The sequence below is a fragment of the Eretmochelys imbricata genome, chromosome 17, assembly GCF_965152235.1.
Source record: "Eretmochelys imbricata isolate rEreImb1 chromosome 17, rEreImb1.hap1, whole genome shotgun sequence".
NCBI classification, from domain to species: Eukaryota; Metazoa; Chordata; order Testudines; family Cheloniidae; genus Eretmochelys; species Eretmochelys imbricata.
The window spans coordinates 10,871,260-10,890,796 of NC_135588.1; the positions used below are offsets into that span (position 1 = coordinate 10,871,260).

General features: G+C 43.4%; 1 protein-coding gene across 1 annotated transcript in view; it reads right to left on the reverse strand.

The window, feature by feature from the left end:
- Positions 1 to 18,820, reverse strand: part of EXO5 (exonuclease 5) — a 95,350-nt gene extending 76,530 nt beyond the window's left edge. The window contains exon 1 of the mRNA XM_077836935.1: positions 18,407 to 18,820. Within this exon, the coding sequence (XP_077693061.1) occupies positions 18,407 to 18,820 (414 nt within the window). The remainder of the gene's footprint in view (positions 1 to 18,406) is intronic.
- Positions 18,821 to 19,537: the final 717 nt, after the last annotated feature.

Sequence of the window (19,537 nt, forward strand, 5' to 3'; positions counted from 1 at the left end):
AGAATACAGACAGGCTAGATAACTGCAGCATTAATACTGTGCTTTCTTGAGAATTTAGTTCTTGTTATTTAAATAAAAAGAGTTACCCTCAAACTTGCCTTGTTCATCACAGGACTGGGCAGAAAAACACAGATACATTTTTGGTGGGAGGAAAGGAATTGTAAGGAAAAAAATGTCAGCCACGCTATTAAGTTCTTCAGAAAACAACCGGTTTTCATGGAAGTTTTGAAAAACTAATAGAAATTTGGAAAATGTTCAACTCTCACTGAAATGCTCCCGCCAAGGCCAATGCCACTAGCTCAGGTCTGCAACGTCTTTACCAGAGAAAGTAGAAAGGGTTGTGCAGAAAAGAGCAGTGGGGACAAAGGTTGGACCCAGATCCAATCATCAGAGGTGTTCAGATCTTGGACTTCGATTGAGGCCCAAGTTTGTAGGAATGGTTTCATTCAAAAATAGGGGATCAAATTCTGCTGTCACTTTGGGCCCAATCTGTCCAAACAGATGCATTTGTCACTCTCCCTAGGGAAGTGTAGATTCCCTTCCCTCTGGATCATAAAGTATCCCTCCACTGAACACTGGTTACCTGGATTCTGAGCTGCAGGGCAGGTTTGGTCCTAAAAAAATGTGCTGGACTGTAGACTGTATTCAATTTCTGCAAGTTGCTGTGTGTTAATATTAAAAAGCCAGTATCATATAGAGATATTGATTAATGTAAATTTGGTGTGGTTTTATTATTAATTGGAACTACTACCTGCTAAAACTCACCCAGGCAAGCAATAGAACTCATGTAAGCAGACAAGGGACCATGGAAAAGAGGCATTAACCTAGAGCGAGTCCCGAACCAAGGAAACAAACTGAAAATTAATCCCATGGCTACAAAATAGGAACCATCACTTTGCCTGTCAGATTCTCCTTCACTGCAGTGAAGAGCTGGAAAACTTATAATAACCAATGCCCAGCTGTGTGGAAAGAAACCACTAGACTGTTCCCTTTGGGTAACATTACCTCAACTTGTATAGATGTGACTGAGTCCAATTTCACCACCTGCTCCCTTTTACTATCTACAGTTAATGGGGAAAAGACACATGGTACCTGAGGGTATTTCAACCCACTCATCATTAGTGAAACTCAGTTGCTGAGAGAATGTTTTTTCATAGGGAGGCGATCTTTTGGTCCAGATTCTCAGCTGGTGTAAATGAGAGTGGAACTATAATGCCTGGCACAATGGGCCCTTGTTTTTGGGTGGTTCCTAAGCTTTACTATAATAAACATGAACAATAATGCTGCTATTCAGACCCGACTTTATTATTAGGCAGTGTTCCGAGTCCACTTTTTTCTCCCCCTTGCTTGGAACTAAACATTAGTTCATTAAATATTAAAATATGAAGGAGTTCTCCATCCCTCCAGGGATGACGACGTATTTATGAATCAAAAGACTTCTCTCTGTGGAAAAACTACAAAGAAAACTCACTTGGTAGATTTTTACAGGGAGAATGAGGATTTAAAGAGAAGAAAGTGCTTTCTTTGAAAAGCTTAAAAGAGAAGATCATAAATATGGCTGCCTCCCTTGTCCCCTCTTCATCATCTTTGGTGGCTCTCTTGGGTATTGATCCTCCAAGAAAAGGACCGGTCCCTTCCCCCTTTTCTGCTTGTTACTAACATCTGAAAGTACTTTCTGATTGGCATACTTGCATCCATAAAAGCTGAATCAACTAATTTGTAGATTTGGGTCTTGTGGTCAGGGGGACTCTGCAACACCCTGCTTTGCATCACAGCATTGCAACACTGCAATGTGTCACTGCAACACAATGGTGATCTGGGACTATCACATCCATCTCTGAACACAGAGTCCTCTCACAATCATGTTTCCCAACGTAGCACTCATCCAAAAACTTGGACCCCGCCAGATCTAGATGCACTTGGAAGGTTCTCAAACTGGGGAGGGTCGTGAAGTTATTACATGGAGGGTCATGAGCGGTCAGCCTTCACCCCAAGCCCCGCTTTGCCTCCAGCATTTATAATGGAGTTAAGTACATAAGAAGTGCTTTTAATTTATAAGGGGGTCGCACTCAGGGGCTTGCTATGCGAAAAGGGTAACCAGTATAAAAGTTTGAGAACCACTGGTCTAGTTCTTTTCAGTCAGTCATTCTCTGATCGGTGGAGCCCAAAACTAAGTTAAAACAGAGAGATTAGGAATCAACGTACTAGAGTTGGCTTGGTTTATTAGACTTTTCTCTTTCTTTCTTTTTAAGATTTGTACATAACATATACAGTTGGCTCTTTATTCTGCAAGTTATTTGAATGTTTTCTCAGAATAACTGAGCTGTTTGTTGACCTTATAATTATTCTGATTAAGGTTACTTCTGATGTTTGTCTCTGAGTTATTGTCTCTTTGTAAACTGTAGACAGATTAGATTGGAAATAAATTATTACTCTTATGATGTTCTGCAGTTATTAGTAATCTGGCTGCCCTGAAATAAACAAAGAAGTAATCATCTAGACCAATGCAGAAGTGGTTCTCCCAGGCCAACCAAGGAATCTATCCATCCATCCATGGTATTCATGTGACCTTCAATTCTGGAGCATCTGAGCACCTCATAATCTTTAATGTACTTATCCTCACAACACTCCCATGAGGTATGGAAGTGCTATTATGCCCATTTTACAGAAGGGGGAACTGATGCACAGTGAATCACCAATGCTCAAACAGAAAGCCTGTGACAGGACAAGGAATTGAACTTGGGCCTCTTGACCCCCAGGCGAGTACCCTAACCATTGGACTGTCCGCCTTCCCTACTATGGGTGATTTCATCTGCCATTCGTGCAAAAATGGCACAAACTAAGGACAAAAGTTAGGTTCAAGACCAGTGTTGCCCAAAGTCTTGTGATGTTTTTCTTAAGCCCTCAGTTCCTGTAGTCATGTGACTAGACATGACTCTCAGACTTCATTTAAAAAAGCAAACAAATACAAGTTTCTAGAATACAAGGTTGCAGAGTAAAGCTGGGGAACAGCAACAGCAAAGGCTTAAAAAAAAACCCCCACAGAAGGCAAATAAATGGATCCTACATTTATTTTTATAAGCTCATGTTTTTTGTGTGGCCCTGACTCATGAGTTTTGAATGCTCAGGTTTGTCAGTAGTGCAAGCCACCAAGTTTAGATTTGGATTCACAACCAAAACTCCCTCAAACTCAATTCTACTGACAACATGAAAATAAAAAGGCCAGAATCTGCCACTACACTTGCTGGAGTGAGCTGTCCTTTGAACTCAATGGACAACATCCTACTTAAAAAACAATTCTCATGACTAGGGGTTTGTATGATTGGACCCTGACCAACCATCCTCACTCACACTGCGTATTTTACTCTTGAAAGTAGCCTCCCTGAAGTCTGTTTCAAAAGCTAAAGCTGCTTGTGCCTGCTGTCTATATAGGTTCCTGAAGGTGGAGCTAAACTTCCCCTCCCTTTGCTTTGCAAATAAAGCTCCCAATGAATGTCAACGAAAGCTTTGTTCACAGATCAAGGGTAGAATATTGTATAATCTACTGCATGACATGCCAAGAATATATTATGTTCTTTGGAGGGATAATAAAATAATCTATCAGTCAGTTCTCCGAGGATTTAAATCTCTTCTTTAGAGCCCACATTCCTTCTATGTTTATTTGCTTCTTTGTAACTCCTGACAGAAAGCTGGGATTTGACTGTGAAGTCCTCAGTTAGGTTTTTAAAATTCTAACCTTTGTGGGTTTTTTTCTTTTTATTACAACAATGCAGTATTTACACACATGAATGAGGAAAACTAAAGTATATGTAATTTAGAAGCTGGCAGCTACCTTGCACACTGCTAGTCTCAGATGTGCAAGAGCAGGTTATCTTAACTTGATAAATTATCGCCATGATCTGTTGTACTTTGTGGCTACATCAGTAATTATGTGCCAGGCATCACAGATCACTAAAATGTAGAGGAAATGAAACTATTTCTATGAGAACAATGGATCAGACAAAGCATTTTAAAAATACACGATCAGGTACAATCCTCCACTGGCAGGTGATGGGGAAAAATTTGATTTAATAGATCTTTGTAAGCTCTAATTTCTCTGATACTGTTAAAATTATTTAATTGTGACTTTTCTTAATCATAATCACTGCACAGCATCCCCTCACCATGAACACAGACAGAAAAAACAGTGCTTTGTCTGTGGAATTTGTATTGCTAATTTGTCTTGCTTTTGCACGGTTCTGTCCCCCCTCCCGCCCGCCCGCACACTCCAGTCAAAAGAGGACAAATCACAGGTGGTTCTTTTGATAGAACAACCTGTGCCACCTTTGCAGGAGGTGCTCGGAGCCCCCAAAGTGGGGTCAGATTCTCTACTGTTCCTGGCATTTGTTGGGTGCTACAGGAGAGGGGTACTGTGGAGACAAGTCTGACTCCCTGATTCTCTGCCTGGCCTGGGGTGCAGGTTCAAGCTAGCTGGCCTGGGGTGCAGGTAGCTCTAACACCGCACCAACTGGCAACAATTCACAAGGGACCTTTCACCCGCTGAGAATAGCTGGAGCATGGCGCGTGCTGGTTATGTTCCCTCCTGCTCTTGACTTACTCTCTGATCTGGAGACTGCAGGAAAGGAAAGCTTAAGAGCCAGCTATGCAGTTTCTACACCAATGGGGTATGGGCGCCGACCGTGTGTGTGTGTGTGTGTGTGTGTGTGTGTGTGTGTGTGGGTATGAAAATGGTGGGTGTTGAGCACTTATTAGCAGCCCCCCTCCCAGAACCTACCGCCTGCCCTGGATCAGCTGTTTCATGGCATCAGGAGGCACTGGGGGGGAGGGGGAGGACTGGGTAGGGAAGGGGCGGAGTGGGGGTGGGGCCTTGAGGGAGGCAGTGGAGTGGGGGCAGAGCCTGGGTGAAGTCAGGGGGATGGGGGGGAGAGCACCCCCAGCAGATCAGAAACTTGGCATCTGTGTAATGGTGTTTGCCCCAGGCCAGGAGAATCATCATCTAGGGGGATATGGATAGCCTTTGCTCCTTTCGGGCCACCCAAAGGGCCCATTGGGAAGTGCAGCAAGGCGGAGAATCTGCCTTAGGACATTATTATTATTTACAACTTGTATTACCATAGTGCCTAGGAGCCCCAGTCCTGGACCAGGACCCCACTGTGCTAGGAGCTGTACAAAACAGGACAAAAAGATGGTTCCTACCCCAAAGAGCCTCCATTTTAAGTACAAGATGTTTTGCTGCCTACTGAACCTTGCCTCTGAACAGAGGCAAACCCCACAGTTACGCTGCCGCTGTATGATCGAGACAGCATTACCAATTCCTGCAGGTTTATCACCAGTCTCAGGATATTTGAGGCTTTTGTTTGAAACCACAGCCCCTGGAGTCATCCGGCTGCATGCAAATCCCAACTTTTCAATATTTTCTAAAAAATACGGACAGTCCTGGTCCAGGAAAAATTCTTGAAAACGTGACCCAAGTGCACCCCAAAGGCTCAGGATCCATAAAGAACCCACCATTTATTATTTTTAAAAATCATGATTTTAAAAGGTATTTATAATTTGTTCAGGCCTGAGTCATGATATTTGAATGCTTCAGGTCATTAAGACTGTACAGTGGCGTTTCCACTCAAGAGATTGAGGCAGATCCATCTGAACAAGGACCACAGAGGTGTCTCTGAAAGATGGGTGGCAGCGGCTCTTCATGGAGCTACTCAACCATCTCCCCATAGGTACTAGAGGAACTTACTCAGCACCCACCAATGAAGAAATCACCCAGCCATTCTCCATTGATGCAGTGGGGTGGGGAGGAAAAAGCAATGAAACAGATCAAATCAGGTAAATCACCAGACAAAAAGACAGCACATCAACCGAGATATTTAAACCTGCAGGCCACAAAACTGTCAACTATCTACATGAAATCACTAAGGACATTTGGGAAGCAGAATAAAATTCCTCAGGACTTCAGAGATGCAATCCTAATTTTGCTATACAAAAAGAGACAACAAATCTGATTGTAGTAACTACTGGGGTCTTTCCCTGCTATATGTAGATAGTAAAATCCCTGCCTGTATTTTGCTCAATTGGCTTGTCGGAACAGTATTAGAGATGTTTCTACTGGAGACCCAATGCAGTTTTAGATCAGGTTGTATTACAACAGACATGATTTTTATTGAGACAAATTCAGGAAAAAGGCATTGAATAAAACGTGGAACTGTATGCTGTCTTCATTGATCCAAAAAGTAGTATTTAACACTGTGTGCAGAAAATTGCCTCTGGAAAATTCTAGAAAAGTTTGCCTGTCACACCAAATTCATTAACATTATACTTCAATTCCTCAAGATATAACTGGTCTAGTATTCTCAGATGGTGGCCTCTCTAAACCACTTCCCATACTTAATGGGATGAAACAAAGCTGGATGCCAGCACTGAACTTTTTGGTCTGTTCTGAATTATGCAATGGACAATCCTCAAAAAGGGCATCTACATAAGGTATAGAATTGATGGCAAACTCTTCAATCCCCGAAGGTTTACTGCAAAGACAAAAGTTCTTGAGAAACTCCTATGTGAAGCCGTTTTTTTGGATGATGGTGCTCTATTTAGTCATTGTGAATGTGACCTACAGCTTATCCTTAATAGGTTATCAGGGGCAAAACAAACGAACAGTTTGGATTCACCCTCAACCTAGAGCAAACTCGTCCAACCAGTTCCTTCGACCATTACCATTGAGACAACCACCACCATTGATGGTATAGAAATAAAGAGCGTCAATCACTTTACATACCTTGGCAGTACCAACTCAAGTGATGGTTCCCTGGATCAAAAACATATCACATAGAAAATGAAAGGCAAACCAGGCTTTTGAAAGACTGATGTAGGATACTCAACCAGCATACCATCAAACAGTCAATAAAAAGGATGATATACAATGCAACAGTGATAGCATCCCTTTTATAGGGCACAGACCGTTTACTTCAGACACAGTAAGCAACATGAAAAATTTCATAGGTGCTGTCTCTGCTCTAGTCTGAAGATCCACTGGCAAGATAAGTGTCAAACATTAACATCCTTGAAAAAGCAAAAAACACACCCAGCACTGAGTTAATCACCCTCAAAGCTGAGCTTAGAGGGACATGTCATGTCAGAATTTGGGGAGTCTGCTGTTGCACAGTGGTTTTCTGTTGTAGCTGCAAATGATTCAAAGACACCTTTAAGTGGAATCAGACCTTATGCAGCATAAACCATGGTAGCTCAGAAGACATAGCCAAGCACAGACCCGAATGGAGAACAACGATCAAAAAAGGTTGTAAATGCCTTAAGGAAAACAGATGCAAACACAAACACACACACACACACACACAAAACCAAAACAACTGACCGGGGAAAAAGGGGCCAAGCATTGTGCCAACTCCTCAGTGGGAGCCTGCACAATCAAGATCTTGCTCCTCCAGGCTCGGACTGTACAGCCACTGAACACCACACAATGCCATGGCATCATCATTGGATAGGACAGAGAAGCCATGTAGACAGAGGGAAAGAGGTGCGAGTGAGCACATTTCAAATGGGCAGGGCTTCGCATACTTCAGGATTTTTTGTTTTGTTTTAAATCTCAGAAGCCCTTTTACCTTAGCAAAAATATAAGATCTCTCTAGAAAGTATATTATGATAATTGTACTGGAATAATTTTGGGGAAGCAATGTCATTTGATAAAGATGGGAATGGTACAGTATAATGGATGTCCACTCGTGGAATTTAAAGTAATCAAGGGTCAAGGCCAACATACTTCAGGAACAAGCATAAGAAAATGTTGCAAGGGGTTTTAAGTTGTGGGATAGAAAATATGCACCTAGTTCTTTGACCCATTTTAAAATATGTAAATATGCAAATCTCAATCAACTATGGAGATGAAAAAAAGTCTGGTCATACTCTATGTAACACAGAATTCCACAACCCGCTGAAAAGTGTCCATTACTTAACAACCTATTTCAACGTTCAGAAGTTATGAGTGGAATCTATATGGGTGGCCCCATTTGAAATCAATGGCAAAACTCCCATTAATTTCAAATAGGGCAGGATTTCATGCTGTCTGTGTTAGAAAACTGATACTCAGATGCAGAAATGGAACATAGGAATTGCTAGATCATTTCAAACTAAAGGTCCATTTCCTATCTTTGATAGCGACCAGTACAACTGCTTTCAGAGGAAGGAATAAGAACCCCACCGTAGTCAGGTATGGACCATCTGCCCTCTGTATTAGGTCTTATCTTGATCTCTAATAACTGAAGATTGAATGTCCATGTTTCAAGGCTTAAGCCAATGTCCCTTCCCAATTTATCATCATTAATTTTATGCTAACATTTATAAAGCACTTTGAGATTTTCAAATGCAAGGCGGTAGAGAAGTGCAAAGTGTTAGCATAACTACTGTTCCCACAGAATTGCATTATTGCCTCCTTCATATACATAACTTGGGTAACATATTAAGCTTAAAAGTTTGTTTTAAACCATATATTGCACCTGTCATCTGCAGTTTTGACAGTCACAGCAGTCACACGTCATCATAAGCCATGGTCTGCCATAATCTATACAGTAGCATAATAAATAGGAGACAACAGAATATGTCTGATGAGCACTTCTCTCTCTTTATCATAATCATTCTGGGCAGCTTTAATACAGCACAGCTGTTAATGAAGATAGGTGACAATCCATACCTGTAAAAGACCATACCAGATCTTAAAAATAGCTCTGGAGGCACATCATGTTTATTAACAGGTACAGGAACACATGCAAAAACCTTCCTCGCTCATTTCCACACATGGAAGGCTTGATCTTGTGAGCCTTCCAGGCGCAGAAATGAGCGCGGAAGGCTTTTACATGTGATTTTAAAATATTAGCAATAGCAGTCTCTGTCTTCCATCACTCCCAAGCCTACTGAGCTCGGATTGCCTCTGCCATTACTGGACCAAAAAGAAGGGGGAAAGTTAGAAATATTTAAATGCCAATTGTAGTTAAAAGTGGAAACTATGCAAGGAACATTTCCCATTCTGTCATCCTGGAGAATCTCCACATTTCAGGTACTGGTGACAAAGAAACCAGTAAAGACAGTTTGAACACAGGGTGTTCGAGCCCGAGAGTAGATATTTTGGGGCAGATCTTCAACTGGTGTAAACAGATGTTACTCCATTGCCCTTTGTCTTCATGCCTTACAGTATCACCAAACTGATTTACCAGTGACAGTTTGAATGTCATTAGTCCTGAAATGATCTTCTGGGAAGGACATTGTACTGCGGACAAGCATTTATTGGCTAATGCTCTGACTAGTTCCACTCCAGGAATTGCCCCTCTGACAGAATAATAATTATTTCTATCATGACACTCACCCCAGCTCAGATGGAGGTGATGCATGAAAACCTTCCAGAGGACTATTCTGCCATCCTTACTCATGCTGAATAGCGCTTCACTCCACACCTAGTCCCACGGACGTCAGTACAGACTTGGGCCCAAGCTGTGCTTTGCTCTGATTGGCATCATAATTGATATGATCCTGAGTAGGTGGACAAATGACTGCTATGAACATACGTGATCTTGGCTCAACAAACTACATGGGGATTAGAATTCTAAGACTGACAACCTTGGTTTAAAAGGACATGTTATTCTCCCCCCGCTCCCCACAGACAGAGAAAATCCTATTGTTCGGTTTCCAGTCCCTTTCAATGTTTTTTACAAAGTCACTGTGTCATTTACTTTTAGTGACAATCACCACTGTTCTAAGCCCCATTCTGTGGCAATGATTTATTACTATTGGCTACGTATAGCTCTATAAAAAGAGGTACTTCTACCTCTTCAGCTAGCACCTGACAGTTGCAGATAGTTGACTATTTTTCATGTGAGTTTTAGCTTGAAGCTTTTCTCCTTTGCTGCTGTGGAACATAAAATGCAGGTGGGCTTCTAAGGATGAAAATTAAAGCCTAGCTTTTACAGGATCTCACATAAAAATCTCCCCCCCCACTTAAAGAACATCATTATCTCTGCACGTGCATGGATTTATTGTAAACAGAGAATTTAAGAGAATTTAAAGGAAGGACAGTCTTGTCGTTAAGACACTTGACTGGCATCCAGGAGATTTGGGATTAGTAAATCTTTGTGCTTCTGTTTCCCCCTGTGTAAAATAGGGATAATAATTAGAACTGGGCAAGAAATAGTTTTCCTGTTCTGGGAGGATATGAGAGTTTTTGCAAACAACTCTCCCTCCCCACAAAATTTGGTTCAAGCCAATCAAAACGTTTCATTTTGATTTCAACTTTTATATTATAAAAATATTTTAAATGGTTTCAAACAAAAACCTCAAATATTGCATTCAGAAAATGTCAAAGTGGGACGCCGACATTGCTGAAACATTTCAATTTTTTTTAATCAAATGAAAAATTCTTCGAAACTCATATTCTTGTGGGAAGTTCTGGTTTTGATTAATTAGCATTTTCCTATAAAAAAAACATTTAGTTGAAAGATTCCCAACCAGCTTTAGCAATAAAGCTCCTTGCCTGAATTGTCTATTTTGACTGTAAGTTCTAATTAAAATGGGTTCAGGTACAGAAGCTGAATCCAAACTTCTCCAAAAATCAAGAAGATCTGGGTCCAGTTTTTTTTGGTTTGGGTCTACCTTTAATTGAGACATGTATATGTTACAGACTCTATACATTTTACAGAGAAAAGAACACTTTTAGTCAAACATTTGTCCATGAGGAACAAATTATTTTTCACTTGCAGAAAACTTGGACAACTGATCTCCAGAGTAATTACTCTGCTTTAGGTTTTAGTGTACAAGTTTCCTGTGTGTAGTGTAACAAGTTATTTATTCAGACACACTTGTTCTGCTGACCAATTCTCCAGCACAGTGATTCTTGCAAAAGCACCAGTACAAGCGATAGCAGGATGCCTTTGAAATTAAATTTTGGCTAATACTATAGAAATTGTAGAAGCAGGGTGGGAGGAAGACCCATAAATGTATACTAGTCTGACTTTCTTTTTTGATTCCATTGCAGTCTAGAGTTGGTGGGAAACAATATTTCCATTCTGTGAATATTGTAGAGAGTTCAAAAATTTCTCTTAGGTCAAATCAGGACGAAATGTCAAAATCTCGAAAATACTTGTGAACTGAATTTTTTTCCCTTCATTTAAAGTTTTGAAACATTTTGTTTCAATTTTGACCTTTCAGACTTTTTTTTTTTTTTTACAGTCAAACAAATTTTGAAATGAAATGTTATTTTGAACCAGAATATTAGAATTTTTTATTTCCAAAATTTCAAAACAAAATGTTTTGACACTTTTCTTGAGCTGGGAAATTTGTCAAACCCAACACTGTTTCGCAAGCAGCTCTGGTTTCAAGAAACTGGCATTTTTTGGCCAAAAAAGAGGTGTCAAAAAGTTTCCAATCAACTCTACTGCAGTCATTAATAAACTCAATCCTCCATTCCGATAGTGACTGCGCATACAAGCACAGAAGTGTGCATCTTCAACAACACTGCAAAGATTACAAGGCTACCATTCCATTGAAGATTATAGCACACCCCGTACACACAAAATGGACCAAACTTTGCCTTCAGTTACACCATCCCACCTTGCTGAGGTCAATGCCATGCAAGGCTATAAATGAGGGCAGCATTTTGACTTATGTGCCTTTTATATGCCTGTATATTAGAGCTGGTCAAATAGATAAAAAAATTCAGCACATACATTATTTTTGCTGACCAGCTCGTGTGTGCATATACCTGTTGACCTATAAGTAGAAAGATATGGGTATGAGATGTATAGGTTATGGAAAGACAGATAGCTAGACACAAACACACAAATGTACATAGCATAGATTTATCATATCATGGTATAGATTTCAATTCTCAATATATAGGCTTTTAAATAATAAATATGTATGCATTTAACAAACACACAGGAGCATAATTTCCAGGATTCTGAGTGCCAGCTGATTTCAGTCAGAGTTCTGGTTGTACTTACGAAAATCAGGCTTGTAACGTCTAAAGGCCAAAATCTGGACCTCTGAACAAAGCCCAGATGAAGGGATCAGTGTAGTGGCAGGGAATTTATTTTACATAGGTTCTTACATTGTGCCTGAGTACTTCCATGGAATGGTCTTCACTAGGAAGTAACACCAGGATTTCTGTTCCATAGCTGTGACTTTATCACAGGTTGTGGGGGTCATTGCAACAATCCTTATATATAAGCATAAGCCAGAGGAGCTGCGTGATTGCTGACCTAATGGCCACACCCCCGACTCTTCCCTATCTCACCCAATTCTGTGCTGCTGCAGTCAACATACATTATCAAACATTCTTCTGAAGTATGCAGAGGAATCTTGCTGCCTGCTCCCTGCTGTAGCTCACGAAAGCTTATGCTCAAATAAATTTGTTAGTCTCTAAGGTGCCACAAGTCCTCCTTTTCTTTTTGCGAATACAGACTAACACAGCTGCTACTCTGAAACCTAGTACTGCAGTTGTTCCACTGTGCTCAGGAGAATTTACATGCTGCAATGGAAGTGGCTTAAACCCTTAACAGATTACAATGAAGATGTCTGTATGAGTAGGGTCCTACCAAATTCACGGCTGTGAAAAACACATCACGGACCATGAAATCTGATCTCCCTCCGTGAAATCTGGTCTTGTGCTTTTATCCTGTACTATACAGATTTCACAGGGGAGACCAGCGTTTCTCAAATTGGGGGGTCCTGACCCAAAAGGGCATTACGGGGGGGGGTCAAGGTTATTTTAAGGGGGTTGCAGTATTTCCACCCTTACTTCTGCGCTGCCTTCAGAGCTGGGCATCTAGAGAGTGAGGAGTGATAAGTGTTGGCTAGATGCCCAGCAGAAGTAAGGGTGGCAATACCAGACCAGGCCACCCTTACTTCTGTGCTGCTGGTGGCGGCGGCTCTGGCTTCAGAGCTGGGCTCCCAGCCAGCAGCCGCCGCTCTCCAGCTGCCCAGCTCTGAAGGCAGCACCGCCGCCAGCAGCAGGGCAGAAGTATGGGTAGCAGTACCACAACGCCCCCCTGCAATAACCTTGTGACCCCCCCCACAACTCCTTTTTGGAGTCAGGATCCTACAATTACATCACCATGAAATTTCAGATTCAAGTAGCTGATATCATGAAATTTACCATTTTAAAAATCCTATAACCGTGAAATTGACCAAAGTGGACCGTGAATTTGGTAGGGCCCTAGACACTGAAGTCTTGCTGCACTGAACTCCGGCGTTGCTTGACTACATTTGTGAGGAAAAAATATTGAAGTGAAAAGAAAAAGAAAGGAGAGGAATATTAGAGAATAAGAACCCCAGACTTTTTTCTGAAGGCAGAGGAAGCTAATATGAACTGGGAGTGGCTGGATTCAGAGACATCCTCCTCAATTGCTCATGTCATTCTCCCCTATTCACCCTCACATGGTTTGCAACATTTCAGAACCCAATTGTTAGGGTGAAAGCAGGACAGGGTGGGGGGCCCAATGGATCTTATAACACAAGACCCGAGGCTATGGCCGGATTTCTGCTGCCTGGGCTGAGGGTCTGACAATCAGGATTTTTATAGTACCACCCCTTCCCTCGTCGCTATCCAACCTCAATAATAGTCGTTTAATGGCTTCCCACTGTTTTCTAAGCCCCTCTGCTGCCTTGAGGATTATTTTGGGGCTGCTCTGCATGTCGGCCTTGCACCAGATGGGGCGTTAATTACCGCTCCCTCAAACAGAATGGTTCCTTTGCTTGTTTTTATAACCGCACCAAAACAACTTTGTGTTTGCAGCATGTCCCACAAACGCGCACACACACATTGCTCAGTGGTACTCCTGCCCTGATGTTCTTAGACGTTATTCAATAATGTTTACAGAATAAAAGTGCTCCCTGTTTGAGGGCACAGATTTAATTATCTATTTCATGGATCAAAAATGGGTTAGAGAAAAAGCAAGTGAGCTACAAAGCCAGCAGCAAAGATGATGGAAATAAATGTACAATTGTTGGAGCCTCAGAAAAACAAGCGGTGCTAAAGTTGACTACCGGCTGGATCCAAACCCATTCAAGTCAATGGAAAGACTCCCATTGACTTTGGATTAGGGACTCCATCATTTTAATGATATTTCTGTAGCTGGAAGCTTTGGGACCAATAGCTGTAAACTCACATTTTGTGCATTCTTTGCCCATGCAGTAGACAAATGGCTGCAAGAAATGATGCTCTAACACAGCCACAAGGACCATGGATTTATAAATACTCATTGCCTCTTAGGCTATAACTGCACTGCAAATCACTGTTGGCCATGTGCAGGGCATGTGTAGCTACACGCTACTCTTAAAAGCGGGGTAAGTCCATGCAGTGGTGTGGTAGCTACAGATATCAACGAAAGGCTCCGGCCATGGCCAGAGCCTTTCCCCCTTGCCTCTCCCTGCTGGAGCATTTTCCTGCTGTTATACCCGTGCTAGGGATCCTGCAATATATATATACTCTACATGCCACCATATGGCCTATGCGCTGTTGATATACCCTTGGAAGGGACTCAGGCATGTAAACAGACCAATGGTGCCCAAATCCACCACTGGCATTCTCAAGGTTGCAGCTCAGATGGTGCCAACCCCACAACTAATGAGCTGCTCAGAAGCCCTAGCCCAAGACTTGATACCTGTCAGATCCCACAGCAAGAGGAGGCCATCAACAGGTAGAGGGGCAGCATGGCACCCGCCCAGAAAACAGCCTGGGGGCAGAGGGTGAGGAGATTTGAGAACAAGCAGGATATGGAGTGGGGGAGGAAGATGGTTTCAGCTGTTAAGATATGGGCTCCCTAAGTAGCGGACCTGGCTTAGCTGTCTAACTTCAGAAGTGGGTCAGCAGTGGAGGATCCTGAGTGGAAGGAGGCACCTCATCAGCCAGGTCAGTTGCTTGGTGCCCACACCCTCCTCGACCCTGTTCTTATTATTTCACTCCTGGCTAGCTTAGGCAGGTGCCTGCTCAGCTGGCTGGCTTTTGGAAATCCCTTTCTTAGGCACTTAACTATCCCCATGCACTCTACAGGGACCCGAGGCCCACATCTGCAACAGAGAGCAAGGTATTTAAAAAAAAAACCAAAAACCTGCCAGCTTAGCATGGCTGAAATTTTATCTAGCTTTGGAATCATTTACACCACATTCATCCCAGAGATAGCTGAGTGGCAACGTGAGTTGCACATGTCATAGGGGACAACTCTAGAGGTGGTAAAACAAGGTCTTTTGTTGGGTAATCTTGAAGCAGAGGCACTTTTTGCCAAGCCACTCGGAGGAAGGGTCAGGTATGACGAGTTAATGCCAGTCTCAGAATACAAGGAAGATTGGAGGGCTTTTCTGATGCAGACGGAACTCGGGTCTGCCACAAAGGGCCAGAGGGTAAAACCAAGCTTACGTGGATGTCTGTCATTACTAAAAAAAGGAAGGCAAGTTTGGACCACATTCAACAAGTGTGTCTTCTGTTCAGAGCAGCATGGTCATTCCATCATCTTACACAGCCAAACTGTGTTAGACGTTAACTCAGCTGGACTGGCATGTGCAGATGGGTACATATGAGACCAGAGTACGACAACTGTTTTTGAAGTGTTGGAGCCTGATTCTGACATTTGGCTATCCCAGTCTTGTGATTGCACATGCACCTTTTAATTTTTTTTAAGTTTGTTTTGATCTTGCTGAAATTAATTTAAAATTCATTACAGTATGTCTTTTCTGGACAAACTTACGTTGGCTTCAACATTATTTGTCTTTTCCACTAGGTTCTGGTAGTCACTGGATGTTCTGCTTGTAAGCTAACTGATCTGTTTCTGCTCTTAGCTTTGTGTACTTGGAATGGATTCTTCGGATCTTAATTGCATTGATTAGTACAGTGTTCCTCAACCAGGGGTACCTGGGGATTTGCAGAGGTCTTCCGGGGCTACGCCAACCCATCTAGATATTCGCCTAGTTTTACAATGGGCTACATAAAAAGCCAAAGCAAGTCCGTCCCAACTAAAATTTCATACATATGACTTTTTTATATTGCTCTATCAGGGGTTCTCAAACTGGGGGCTGTGACCCCTCAGGGGGTTGCAAGGTTATTACGTGGGGGTGCAAGCGGGTCAGTCCCCACACATGCTGAGTCTCCGGCTGTCAGCCATGCACGGGGCTGACAGACTAAGCCCTTAAGAGCTGGATGGCCAAAGAGTGGCGGCTACCGGCTGGGTGCCCATCTCTGAAGGCAGTGGCACGCCCAGCAGCAGTGCAGAAGTAAGGGTGGCATGGTATGGGGGGGGGGGGGGGAGCAAATCTCATTGTGAGTGGGGAGGCCCACCAACATCCTCTCTATTTCCCTTAATGCCCGTATTGAGAAATACCAACTTGATGTGTGCCTGGCTACATCATTGAGAGTATGTCTACCCAGCAAAAAAAGAAAAAAAAAAGACCCTGGCAATGAGTCTCAGAGCCCCAGTCAACTGACTCGGGCTGGTGGAGCTCATGCTGCGGGGCTAAAAATAGCTGCGTAGACATTCAGGAGCAGGTACTGGGTGGGGTGAGTGGAAGGGGAGGGGGAGGTGGTCTCAAAGCAGAGGCTCCAGCCCAAGCCTGAACATTTACACGGTTATTTTTAGCCCTGCAATGCGAGCCCAAGTCAGTTGACCTGGATTCCTAGATTCACTGCTGTGTTGTGGGTTTCTTTTCTCTCTCTCTCTCTCTCTCTCTCTCTTTTTTTTTTAAATGGACTTATTGAAACTGGAGGGCCTGGAACGCCTTCGTGCCCAACACAGAGTTGCTTGCATTGGCTTTAAAGGAATGAGGCGGGGACGCCAGACTCCATCTGCCTCCTTTGAAAATCCCAGTCTGAATAGAGAACGTTGGGACAAGAAGTGTCTGTGAGCCATATTCAATTTAAATATTAGTCGTTATTTCATCTGACAAACTGTTACGCTTCCCAGAAGTCCTTAATGACTCCTATCCATCCACTTATCTCCATTACATGCCATTATAAAAATCTGGCATTCCTGGACTTTAACTACATTACTTATACATCTACACTGCAAAGAAAAACCCGTGGCACCAAATCTCTGAGCTGTGGGGGTCAGTTGATTCTGGTTGTGGTGCTAAAAATAATAGTCTAGACATTCGGGCCTGGGCTGTAAAACCCGGCCGGGGGCGGGGGGAGGGGGAGGGGAAGGGTGAAGGGAAGGAGGAGAAGGGAGAAAGGATCTCAGAGTCCAGCCTCCAGCCTGAGCCGGAATGTCTACACTGCTATTTTTAGTCCCACAGCCCTTGGCTCCGGGAGTTGGTACTGCCAGTTTTTTTGTGGGTTTTTTTGGGCAGTGTAGACACATACTAAGGCCATGTCTACACTACCAATTTGTGTCGACAAAAGTGATGTCCACACCCAAAGGTCATAAAAAAATTTGCAATTTCGTGTTCACACTTGCTCCCTCTGTTGGCAGATCGCATCCACAGTGGGGGCACCATTATCGACAGTGTGAGCAATGCACTGTGGGTACCTATTCCACAGTCCTTCTGTTGCTAAGTGTTGTGGGACGACAGAGTGGATCGGGGTGCATCTTGAGGTGTGTTGAATGTCCCATGATGCATTGCTTTCTGTCCCAGCACAACATGCACTTCCGGCTTTCTTTCACGGCATTTTTTTCAAAGGCCCTTCTTTACTGTGCACCCTGGCATCTTTGTGAGAAGGGATGGATCCCGCACTTCTCTCCTATGCTCTGATAATTGTCATGAAGACATCATGGATGGCAGTGCAGTTAAACCATGAAGTTTCTAACTGAAGACTTGTAGGCCCCCGACATTCTGTGTGACATGGATAGGAGCAACTTTAGAATGCTTTTGGCATTCACAGAGCAGGTGCATAGGGTAGACTGTCGCTTTTGGGTTCGTGAAACAAGCACTGAATGGTGGGATCGTATAGTCATGCAGGTGTCAGATGACGAGCAGTGGCTACAGAACTTTCAGATGCAGAAACTTCCTGGAACTGTGCACAGAGCTCGCTCCAGACTTACGGCACAAGAACACCAGAATGAGAGCTGTCCTCTCGGTAGAGAAGCGTGTGGCAATTGCTGTGTGGACGCTGGCAACTCCAGACTGCCACTGGTCAGTCATGAATCAATTTGTGGGGAAGTCGACCGTTGGGACTGCTTTACTGCAGGTATGCAGAGCAATAAATCGCATCCTGCTACAAAGGACTGTGACTCTGGGAAATGTGCGTGAAATAGCGGAGGGCTTTGCAGAGATGGCTTTCCCTAACGGTGGAGGGGTGATATATGGCGCACACATTCCAATTTTGGCACCAGACCACCTTGCGGGACTGGCTAGACACCTCTGGAGTGGAGAACAGTTCCTGGCTGCCAGCCCCACTAGACAACCCAGCTGGGAGCTTCACATCCTCATCTAACTTCACGTCTTCGTCAATAACTTCATCCTCCAGGCCTCTTTCCACCGCCTCTGTGCGCTCTGTAGTATCTATGGGGCTCTTGGTGATGGAGGTGGGGTTGCCACCAAGGATAGCATCCAGCTTCTTATAGAACTGGCTGGTCTTAGGTAAAGCACTTGAGTGATGGTTTGCCTCCCTCACCCTATGGTACGCCTGCCTCAGCTCCTTTATCTTTGCTCTGTACTGCAACATGTCCTGATCATAGCCATTTTCGCACATGCCTTGAGAAATCTGCCCATTGGTATCCCAATTCCTGTGGCTCATGCACAGCTGGGACCACACAGCCTCCTCTCCCCACATACTGAGCAGATCCAACAGCTCTGCAGTGGTCCAAGCAGGAGAGCGTTTGCTGCAATAACCCATGGTCACTTGGGAAGATGTGATGAGACCTCTCCATGCCAAGCAAACAGGAAACGGAATTTCAAAAATTCCCAGGGCTTCTAAGGGGGAGGGGCATTGTTTACCTGGCCGTAGGGCAGTGGAGTTCAAATTGCTGACCAGAGCAGTCAGGATGGGCATTGTGGAACACCTCCCGGAGGCCAATTAAAGTGATGAAATGAAGCGTGGTGTCTACACTTGCACTGTGTCGACAAAAATGTAGAGAGAAAAAAAAAAGACGTAAATCTGTCATGAGGGTAGATGTATTTTAATCACCAAAACTGGGTATTCTCCTTGACAAAAGTCGCCTTGCAGTGTGTACGCACTCACTGTTTGGGTCGACAAATGGCAGTTTTGGCGACAAAACTCGGTAGTGTAGACAAGGCCTAAGTGACTAACCCAAGGCCACACAGAAAGCCTGTGGAGGACCAGTTCTCCTAAGTCCAAGGCTAGTGCCCTAACTACTTGACCATTCTTCCTTCTCCTACCTCTTGTTCATTTGTCTCTTCAGTCAGAGCTGCACCTGAATAGCAAAAATCTTCTACTAACCGACAGGTTGAAATGATGGGCCAGATTCTCTGCTGATTGAATTCCACTGGCTTCAACAGTTACACCATTAGAGAATTTGGCCGGCTGTCGCTTTCCCGAGTCTCAAATGCTTTCCCATGCCTTTGACACCTCATGGATGAATTACAGCATTTT